At 39.9% G+C, this 11,177-nt stretch overlaps 1 protein-coding gene across 3 annotated transcripts in view; it reads left to right on the top strand.

The window, feature by feature from the left end:
- Stradb (STE20 related adaptor beta) overlaps positions 1-11,177 on the top strand; it is a 19,596-nt gene that overhangs the window by 6,975 nt on the left and 1,444 nt on the right. For all 3 annotated transcript variants that reach the window (XM_033756286.1, XM_010617526.3, XM_010617528.3), the window contains exons 4-11: positions 1,043-1,139; positions 4,215-4,336; positions 5,758-5,866; positions 6,720-6,843; positions 9,187-9,358; positions 9,647-9,751; positions 9,914-10,158; positions 10,836-10,878. In XM_033756286.1, the coding sequence (XP_033612177.1) occupies positions 1,043-1,139; positions 4,215-4,336; positions 5,758-5,866; positions 6,720-6,843; positions 9,187-9,358; positions 9,647-9,751; positions 9,914-10,158; positions 10,836-10,878 (1,017 nt within the window). The remainder of the gene's footprint in view (positions 1-1,042; positions 1,140-4,214; positions 4,337-5,757; positions 5,867-6,719; positions 6,844-9,186; positions 9,359-9,646; positions 9,752-9,913; positions 10,159-10,835; positions 10,879-11,177) is intronic.

Genomic DNA, 11,177 nt, shown 5'->3' with positions numbered 1-11,177 from the left:
AATCCCGGGAAAAAAAAAAAAAAAAAAAAAAAATTGGGAGCACCTTTCATTCCTCTTTCTCTTGGAGTATGTTCACCTTTACTCATCTTTAGTCATGGGCTTATGATGTTTTTTCCTGCTCTCACAGAAGTTTGGGGACCATGTCTGCCACCATCCACTATCCATGAATCCATCTGTGTGCTTCAAACTCCATCTCTTTCTCCTGATTAAGGAACCAAGATATAAAAAGTACTTAGCACAATTCTTAGCACATGGTAATGTAATGTTTCTCTTCTTCCATTTCCCCTGCTTGGAGGAAGTAACAAGATCCCTGCCACCTGCTGGTCCCTACAAAGGCCGCTGAGTGTCCCTCAAGAAGTCTTCATGCTGTCAGGATGCCAGTGGGTTAGGTCTCTTCCTTCTTCTTCTCCACGCTCGCTTTTTCACTGCCACTCTGTTTAGGTACAGCCTGTCTGCGGCTCCAGGCACTCGTGAGTCTTGGTCTTGGTATGTGGCCCTTCAGTTGGGAGGTCTGCACGCCATCCCCATCCCAATAGAGTTCTTCTTCTCTTTGACCTCCTGTTTTATCCATTCCATGTTGTGAAGTTTCCCAGTGGGGTTAGTAGGCTGCAGTGTGGGCACTGTGCCCTGACCGGGGAGCCTCCCTGGCAGCGCTCACTCTGAGGAGGAGAAAGAGGCGCAGAGAGCACAGTGTGGCGTACCTGTTCCGCCGCTGCAGCTCTTCCCTGACACTCACTGGGACCCTGAAGAATTATTAGCCATTCTCAGCAACTTCTAAGCATTTTTCTGGGAATCATGTTGGAAAACGTTCCCTGCTGTTTGTACATGTGCTTTTCCTGCCCTTTCCCTGATCACAGGCTGATCATTCTCTAACATCATTTAGAACCGGGCACATGTCTTTTATCTGAAGATGGTCTCTTCAGCATGTCTCAGTGCCTCCCAAGTGTGTTTGAAAATATGGTATCAGTATCTTTCATTGGAGGGAGAGCAAACTGGATGGCTAAAGACGTTTAGACTTATTTTGTCTTCATGTAAAATGCAGGTTGATGAGCCCAGCCTTTCCTGGTCACTTCGATCTAGAGGCAGTGAGGTGATATGTTCCACCGATGTTTCTAACTATGAACTGCAAGTGGAAATAGGTAAGAACCCTGGATTTCACTAACCTTTCATTGCTGGAAATGAAATTGATGTCAAAAAAGATTATCTTACAGGCAAGTCTTTTTCTGTTATCACAGCGTAGAATTGGCATTACTGTGTCAAATAGATGAATTAACTTTATATCTATTTTAAGATAATGGCCCCGATTTTTTTTGTACTACTCTGTAGCAGTTTTACTTTTCACTTAAGTACATTTAGAGATGGATCACGCTAATCTAAATACTTATTATTGAGCCGGGGATTTAGCTCAGTGGTTCTGCTGCCTGCCTTGCAAACACAAGGTCCCGAGTTTGATCCCTGGTACCAATACATAAATACATACATACATACATAAATAAATAAATAAATATTTATTTATTTATTTACGTATTGTGGAAAGCTCCTAGATTTATGGGTATATTTATCATGTAAATCTTTTTTGTTGTTGTTGCTGAGATGGGGTCTCCTTATGTAACCCAGTCTCATCTTGAACTCCTGGGCTCAACTGCTTCTCCCTCAGCCTCCTGAGTAGCTGGAACTGGAAGCAGAGGCCACCACATCCAGCTTTCATCACCTAAATCTTTAGTCACAGGTCTTTAACCACATTACTTTTCAATTTGAAATCTTACCTAAAATTCCTTTTGCAGTAGAAACCTTTCTCAGTTAAGTGACGAATGAGTTATTGTTTATAGCTCTCTATGTGATATATTTGCTTTGAACATTCAGAAATATCTGCTGAACACTGCAGGCCAGGGGCTGATGGGTGCTGGGGAGAGGTTGTGTCATCTTGTGAAGAGCAAACACAGGAGAGTAGAAGGGAGTATGGTAGAAGTGTGTGCTGGAGGTTACGGGAGCAGAGATAATGGAGATTTTCTTCTAAGAGTAAAAAAAAATAATAATAATAATAATAATGGCAGAGTCCGGTGTCTCAAGAAAAGGAATATTTGCTAGATAGTCTAGTCACACCTTTTGTTATAAACAACAGAAAACTATCCTGGCTAACTTAAGTGCAAAGGGAAAAGAGGAATTCTTGAACAATATTGTAGACTCACAGAATTATCGGCTCAAGGAGCAGATGTGGAAGAAACCCAGAGAAGCTAGGTGACCAGGAGTACCCTGGCAGTGCCCTAGGCTGTCAGGTCCTCCTGGCACAGAAATTGGGCACGCAGTGCTCACACAGCCCTTGCCTGTGTGTGTCTCTCTCATACCATCAGCCACTAGGCCAAGCACGAGGCACATGCCAGGGTCAGGGGACCAAGGGACAATGAGGATCTGAGCTTTGCTAAAGTACTACCTGCTGACAGAGTCCCACAATTAGAAAGGCAGTTCAGATGGTGCTTATCTAAATGATTGAAAAAGTTTACCTCAGTAAATGTGTGAGGATCGAGAGATGGAGGATATCATTGTGTTGTTCCTTTGTGACCTTGAGTGGGAATAAGGGGAAGAGTGGTCCATGGCAGGAGACAGACCTGCACAAACATGCTAGGAACTGGCCCCCACCTATTCCCTGCTTCCTAAGGATTTAGGCAGAAGTTTGGAACCCACCATAATTATATTCTGTTACAGAGCCACTGGATCAAACTTTCTGGAGAGAGTCGTGCATGGTGGCGCACACCTATAGTCCCAGCACTCAGGAGGCTGAGGCAGTAGGATCACCACAAGTTTGAGGCCAGCCTGGGCTATATAGCGAGACCTTGTCCCAAAAAGCAAAAGAAAACAAAATTCTGGGGAATGGGTCCTAGCCACAGGCATTTTGAAGATGTTCCCTCTCATTCAGGGTGTAGTGAGGAACTCATTGTGTGTGCCCAGGGAGGTAGGAGGACTTCAAGGCAGGGATGTGGAGCTAGAAAGGAGGAGATGAGCTGGAGATTCACTTCATTGCGAATATAAAATGGGCAGAATTTGGTGCCCGGAGAGGAGGGAAGGATAGTGAGCAGTGCCTGCTCAGGGGTTCCACTCCTCCGTTTCCCTAAAAGCTGACAGCACCGGCTATTGGTGCACGTGCCAAGCGAACTGCAGCTCTCATACACTGCAGAATACAAGATGGCAGCTGCCTTGGAAACAAACACATTTACAGCAGGATCCAGCAATCCCAAATATTTCCTAAAGAGAAAATGTGTGTCCTCTTAAAGACCTGTGCAACAATGTCTGAGACAGTTTTATTTCAAAAAATTGAAAGCAATTCAAATATCTGCTAACCATAAACTGTGGTATATCCATATAAGAGATTATTACTCAACAGTAGAAAAAGCGTTTGGCCACACACCTGTAATCTCAGCACTTGGGAGGCTGAGGAAGAAGGATCGCTGCATGTTCAGGGCAAGCCTGGCCTACATAGTGAGTTCAAGGGCACCCTGAACTAATAGCAAGACCATCTGAGGAAACTAAAAAAATAAATTGTTACAAATAGTGTGGGTAAATCTAAGAAGCATTATTCTAAGGGAAAGAAGCTAAACATAAAAGATTACATCCTTTTTGATATCATAAGATAATCATCAGTGGTTGCTAGGTACTGGAAATGGGGTAGGACATTGCTGAACAACATTCCATCATTTGGCTGTATCACAATTTGTGTCACATCATGTCATTATTTTAGCCATTACAATCAAAGTGTAATGGTATAGCATTATTTTAAATTGAATTTCTCTATTTTGAGCATCTTCCCATTTGCATATTGGCCATTCCTGCATCTTATTTTGCGGATTGCCTGCTCTGCCTATTTTTGTTTGTTTTGGTGAGAGGGGGTCTTGCTATGTTGCCCAGGCTGGCCCTGAACCCCTGGCTCAAGCAATCCTCCTTCTCAGCCTCCTGAGTAGCTGGACTACAGGTGTACCTTACCACCCCCTACCTGCCTGGTTCTAACTGGATTGCTTGTCATCTTATAGAATTGTGAAAGTTCTTTATGTGTCCCAGATGGAAGTCTTATCAGGCATAACTATTAATGTTTTCAGTCAAAACTTGCCTTTTCATTTTTTTAAATGTTTTTTGAAGAGCAGCAGTTTTTAATTTTGATGAAGTACCCAGTGTCAATTTTTTTCGTCCTTGGTTACTGACATGAGTTTTATGTCTGATGACAGGAAGAGGTTTTGACAACCTAACCTCTGTACATCTTGCACGGCATATTCCTACAGGAACCCTGGTAACTATAAAAATTACTAATCTGGAAAACCTTACAGAAGAGCGCCTGAAAGCTTTACAGGTAACATTTTGAAGAAAAGGATTTATTTAATGTAATGTGTATTGGAAGAGATTAGATCTGTAAGAATTTTTCTCCCCTAAATTAATAGTTCTCTTAAAGAAAGATACTCTTTCTTCTAACTGATATGTAGTTTACCAAACTGGAAAGAATTTTGGAAGCCATATGAGAACAAATTTTATAAAGGAATAAACACATTCAGACTTTGTGGGTAATGTTAACTCCTTTAAGTGAATGCTGTATTCAACATGCCAGTGTAGAGATTCCCAGCACCCCAGTCAGTTCCTTCACAAACAGAACTGAAAAACACAGAAACAGCTTCCTTTTCATCTAGTTAATCAAAATTAACTTCCTAATTGGTAAATTTTAACAATTACAATTCAGGCATATTATAATACCATTTTAACTGTCACTATTTTAGACATAAGGGGAGGGAATTTTATTTTTATGTTATCGTAATTTTTAAAATATTTCTTTGTGCACATATATATTGGACAGGGAAAAAAAAATATAAGAAACCATACCACAGGGCTAACGGTGGTTCTCTCTGTGATGTGGTATTGGAGTATGTGTTAGTTACTTTTATCTCATTGCTGAGACAAAGTACCCAAGACCTGCAGTTAAAGGGAAAGGTTTATTTAGCTCAGTTTGTAAAGGCTTCAGCCCATAGTCAGCTGGCTCCAAGGCAGAATGGCACATGGCAGAGGGGCAACAGGTCACGGCGAGGAACACAGCAAAGGCAACAAGAGACCTGAACAGCATCTCCCTGTCCCTTTTATCTTAGACTACCTAGGGTGGGTAGCACTCATGCCCTTAATCTTAGTGCCTTTGGGCCTAACCCCACCATGAATCAGTCATATACCCTAGATTCAGCCACTTCCAAAATAGCCTGTGACCACATGCGGCTTTGGGGGACATCTAGACACAAGCTATAACCGAGCATTCTCAGTGGGGCTTCAGATTTTTCATACGGTAGCAGTGTAGTTACTGGAATATGCCCTACATTTAAGACTAAGCTCGGTCTGTTTCCACTTCTCTTATTAACTACGTATGTTTGGACATACTCAAAACTTTTGTTTGTTTGAGACAGGTTCTTGCTATACAGTTCAGGATGGCCTTGAATTCACTGTGTTGCCCAGGTTGGCCTTGACCCACAGCAATCCTCCTGCCCCAGCCTCTTGAGTGCTGGGATTGCAGACATGGACCAGCACACCTGACGCTTAAACTTACTTTTGAGTGTTATATTCTCCCAGGTCGAATCCCAGCGTCCCATATTTCACGGTGTGGCTGTGAGATTCAGAGACGAAAACACTGAGAACCATGTAGTACTAATCTGCTCCCTTGAGTATCAGCTGCCATTATTTCTGTTGTCTTCATCATAGGGAAAAAAGGTGTTTTAAATGGTTTTTGTATGTTTACCCTAGAGAGCAGTGATTCTATCCCACTTTTTCCGGCACCCCAATATTACAACTTACTGGACAGTTTTCACTGTTGGCAGCTGGCTTTGGGTTATTTCTCCGTTTATGGCCTATGGTAAGAAAACTGCTTTTAAATAAAATAACTTAGCCTGAATGCCATCATTATAAAGATGAGTGTGGTCTTAGATTTAGGATTTGTGACTTTCAGTTTATAAATGTAATGGCAAATTCTGTATTTCACGATATATTTCTGTATCTGGTTCATGTTGACTGTGATCTGTAAGCAAAAGGAGAATGGATGATCAGTGAAGGCTGACGCTTTAAGAATTCTGTAAGAATTACACACACTGTCTCCTCTCTCATGTCCTTCCCTCTCCTCATGGGAGGCAGCTGCTGTTCTGCAGGTCGCAGCAGTTTCCCTCCTGCACGCCACTGCCACTGCTTCCTGTCACTGCACGCTGGCTCCCTCATAAATCGGAGCTGGTGGACACCACTGTGCATGGCTGGCTCCTCATGTGAGCTTCTGGAGGGCAGTGATCATTTCCATGCTCTGCCTTGGTGACCCAGGGGCTCATACAGTACTTGGCATAAGAGTGTTTTGATCTTTCGAACAGTTTTATGAACTGATTAAGGGTTTCATATCCTTACATAATATGTATGTTATTTAGTAATATTGAAAATTTATTCTTTCCTAATCTCAGAAAAGCATCAGAAAAAAGTCTCTCTCTTTTTTTTTGGTGGTGCTAGTGATCAAATGTGGGGCATCAAGCGTGGTAGGCAAGTGTTCTACCATTGAACTATACCCCTAGCCAGAAAGAAAAACATCTTTTAAGGCTCAAGGAAAATCACTTTTTCATGAGAAAGTGGCTAGACTCCAAAGAATAATGTGTTTATGGTTGGAAAGAACACTTAAAACATAGGTAGAAATAAAGTCACTTTCCTTGTCCATCTAAAGTGCTTTCTTTCAGGTTCAGTGAGTCAGCTCTTGAGGACGTACTTTCCTGAAGGAATGAACGAAACTCTAATAAGAAATATTCTCTTTGGAGCAGTACAAGGGCTGAACTATCTTCACCAAAATGGCTGCATTCATAGGTATTTACTTATTTCCATTTTATAAAATGAAAGAACGCTTCCTTTTTTTCTTTGATTTATTGGTATTTTGCCTAATTTTTAGTCTTTCTATAAAAACGTATTCCTAAAAAGAGTCATCATGGTTAATTAGTAAGATATTACAGTTCTTTAACATATTTACAGTCCAGATGCTTTTTTTGGGGGGATGGGAGATGAACTTGCTATGTAGCTAAGGTGGGCCAGGAACTCCTGATCCTCTTGCCTCAGCCTCCCAAGTGCTGGGTACAGGTGTACACCACCATGCCTGGCTACAGTCCAACAGTTTTAGATTAGAAGAAATTTTTAAACATTCAAATTTTGTCTTGAATGATTCTGGAAGTGTTTGTTTTAGCTGGGCATTACACATATGCTATGGCCAGACATACTAGCTTTGAGGACAAGGTCTAATGCTTGCTGTTGTAAATGTTCCTGGCAGCTGCTAGCTCACTTTCCACTTCTTTCTGCTTCCTCCCTCCTTGGCATCATCAGGCTGTTTTTGAAGAACCTAAGCAGTGTTCTCTGCTGTGGTGAGGGCCCTCTGAAGCCTCTGGCATTTGTCAAGGCTGCTGACTTTGTCCTGCACCATCTGTAACTCTGTCTTTAATTTTCCTATGGTTTTTCATAAAATTGCTTCCTGTCCCTGAAATTCTTTTCAAAGATCAGCTCCCCTTTCTTTACTAGCCTGCAGGCTTTTTGCTGTAAAAAGCTGTGAACTTTTCAAAGTATCAAGCTCACGCTCATAAAAGCATTGTGCTTTATTCAACTTGCCTTCATTCTCCTCAGTGAGCCTTTTTTTCCCCAAGTCTGAGCTCCTCAGAGTGTTTTAAGGCCTCCACCTCCCTCCTGTGCAGCGCCTTTGCCTCCTCCTGCCCTTGCTTACTAAGGCACTATGATCCTGCTGTGATTTCAGAAGCTCCTATATTTCTGGGCAGTGAATAGTCCAAGAAAGGCTTCTTTTAGGGAGCTTTTAGGAAGGAGCAGTTGAGTATTAGAGAGGTGGGTAAGACATTTATTAATAAGAATTGAAGAGGGGGCCAACAGATAGCAGATGCTAACCATTAATGTTCATTCACCAAAGATACTGAGGCCACGCCCTCTGTGCTGGTCACTGTCCTTGTTCTGGGGGGAGGTGCTGACCCTGGGGGTTCAGGCTTGGTCTAATGAGGGATAAAGACATGTATGTTAGAGGAAAAGTGTCCTAGTTAGTTGGGATTTTTGTTTTTAAAAGTATTATGAGCTTCTTTATGTGCTTTCCAGTACACACACAATGTACAGATGGCAGTTAATCTTCCTTTAATTTCTTAAATATATTGTAGTACCTTAAGACTATCATACTAAATATCAATTCTCTTTGTTATCAAACTGCAGATGCAGCCAGGGATTTAGCTCAGTGGCACCGTGCCTGCCTAGTAAGTGCAAGGTTCTGAGTTTGACCCCCGGTACAAAACAAAACAAAACAAAACAAAACAAAATGGCAGATGTAGAAGTAATTGGCTGACTATGAAAAGCAGTGCTCTTCTAAGATACACTGTGTATCCCAGTGTACCTTATAGTGTATTCTAAATAAGCTTTCTTATTTGTCTTTTTGTCTATTTGTTTTTTCCTAGTATTTTTGTTTTTATTTATTTTTTGTTTGTTTTTTCCACTGTTTATTGGTACATTTAAAGCAAAGAATACAGTTACATTTATCATTGGGATTGTGTACCTTTATATGATAAATCTTGGTTCTTGTTTTTCGCAGTATCGTGATTGTGATTTCAAATGGACTACATTCTTATTAACTGAGGTTTATTACCAGATTATTGGCTCTTCTGCTCTGTTAGTGTCCTAAATTTGGATGTTCACTATTAGTGCTTTGGATGAAAAAAATAAGGCTCTTGTAATTTATCTGACAATTAAGGAAATGTTTGTGTTTGTGTGACATATCTTTATAATGTTATACAACAAGAGGCTTTTATTGGATTAGTATTGTATTGAATCTTATATTATAACCTTCAAATATTATTTTATTTTTTTAAAGATTCTTAGGTATTTTTATGACAATATCCTAAAATAGTGAAAACTAGTATTTTGATTCTACTACTTAATTGAAAAAAATTACCAATTTCAATCATGTAGCTTTCAATTACATCTTCCCTTAAGAAGCTGAAAAAAATTCCTTAATTCCTTGGCCATCTCTTATACTTATAGCAATGAATGTGACACACTGCTATTTTATAAGGAATATTTAATTTCCAAGCAAACACATGGGTTAATTCTGACCAGACTTACTCTGTCTTCATTGGCCAGATTCCTAGTATTTAGGATTGTTTCTTTTTGTTCTAGGAGTTTTAAAGCCAGCCATATCCTCCTTTCTGGTGATGGCCTGGTGACCCTCTCTGGCCTGTCCCATCTGCATAGTCTGGTTAAACATGGACAGAGGCATAGGGCTGTGTTTGAGTTCCCACATTTCAGCACATCAGTGCAGCCGTGGCTGAGCCCAGAACTGCTGAGACAGGTCAGGTGTGGCCCTTGCATTGGGTTGTCTGTGCGTCTTGAGTGTCTTCTGAGCTTAACTAAAAGACAATTGCATCCTTACATTTGGATTGGTGAATGGCCTCCTGCAAGACTTTTTATTGTCAAAATTATGTAAGAAAATTTAAATTGTAAACCATATTATTAGGTAGATCTTAATTATGGGTTTTTCCCCCACTACTGTTCACTGTCCTTTATCAAAAGAACATGTATATGTAACTTTTTGTTAAATTATTTGCGCTAAAGAACTTGAACTAATTATGTTCTACAGGATTTACATGGATATAATGTGAAGTCGGACATTTACAGTGTTGGGATTACAGCATGTGAATTAGCCAGTGGACAGGTACCTTTTCAGGACATTCACAGAACTCAGGTAAATGCTTCTAAAATGCATGAACTGCTTGCGTATTATAGATCCTCTTATATTCTAGATAACTCTGATAAACATGTTTGTGTAAGACTCTTAGGTGCTTATTGTCATTATTGTTGTTTTAATATTTTGCCTGCAAGGGGTTGAAGGAAATTTTTCTCTTAGATGTTGTTACAGAAGCTGAAAGGTCCTCCGTACAGCCCAGTGGATCTCAGTATCTTCCCTCAGTCAGACTCCAGAATGAAAACTTCCCTGTCGGGTGTAGACTCTGGGATTGGAGAGAGTGTGCTTGTCTCCAGTGGAACTCACACTGTCAACAGTGACCGACTGCACACACCATCCTCAAAAACCTTCTCTCCTGCCTTCTTCAGCTTGGTACAGCTCTGTCTGCAGCAAGATCCTGAGAAGAGGTATTGGTTACCTCTAAGTAGCACAAAACATACGGAGTTTATATTTTATAGAAGCCTTGTGATAGCACTCTTCCTGTAAAATTCTCTTTTGTCAATCTTTTAATCAAAAAATTAGTCTGATCTAGAAAATGTCAAAGCTTGGGAACAAGTAGAGGTGATGAGTACATGGAAGAACAAAGGATTCAAAATCACAAGAGCTGGTTCCAGTCTTGGCCACACTATTTAGCAACCAAGTCACTCTGTAAAGATTACTCTTTCTGGGCATTAATTACCACACTTGTGTTAAGACATTTTAGAAACTTCTAAACAATATAAAAACGTAAATTGCCTCTTATTATATTAATATAAATTATTACTATAGGTAACTATATTAGCATCAGTATTTTTTGGAAAGAAGGTATGTGTGACTTATCTTTTTTTAGCACCTTAGTGCCTGGCATTATTCCTTCTAAATAATATATCCCCAATAACTGTTGAGTATGGAGCAGTTCAAGGATACTTCTAGAATTCTTCCTGTGTCAAGGCTGGAGCTACAAACTGGGCTTCTGACATAGCTTTCTTTTTAATTTTTTTAGTTTTGGGTTTTATAGCTGAAACCTAATTTCTAATAGTTATATGACTAAAACCTACATTCTAATAGGAGATTTATATTTTAATAATTCTTTTTAAAATTGCAGACCATCTGCAAGCAGTTTATTGTCCCATGTATTCTTCAAGCAGGTAAGTGGGTCTATTATCAAGATGTTTTCAGATGGTATTAAAGTCATCGTATTGGCTTAACGGGATGCTTTGCTTACCAAAAGTCCTGCTAATAGCTTTTTTATAAAATAAAGTTAAAAGCAAAAAAAGCTCTTTTGTTCAAGTCATTCTACAAAATAAATGGAGTAAAACAAACTTGATTATCACCATGTGTTATTTTATGCTCAGTGTATATTTTGATGATTTAAAGTTTCTATATTGTCTAGAAATGAGAGGACAATTTTTTTTTTTTTTTTTTTTTTTTTTTTTTTTTTTTTTTT

The sequence above is a fragment of the Fukomys damarensis genome, unplaced genomic scaffold, assembly GCF_012274545.1.
Source record: "Fukomys damarensis isolate Sample0158 unplaced genomic scaffold, DMR_v1.0_HiC HiC_scaffold_26, whole genome shotgun sequence".
In the NCBI taxonomy this organism is placed as follows: Eukaryota; Metazoa; Chordata; class Mammalia; order Rodentia; family Bathyergidae; genus Fukomys; species Fukomys damarensis.
This window is presented reverse-complemented; position numbering and strand designations above follow the sequence as displayed.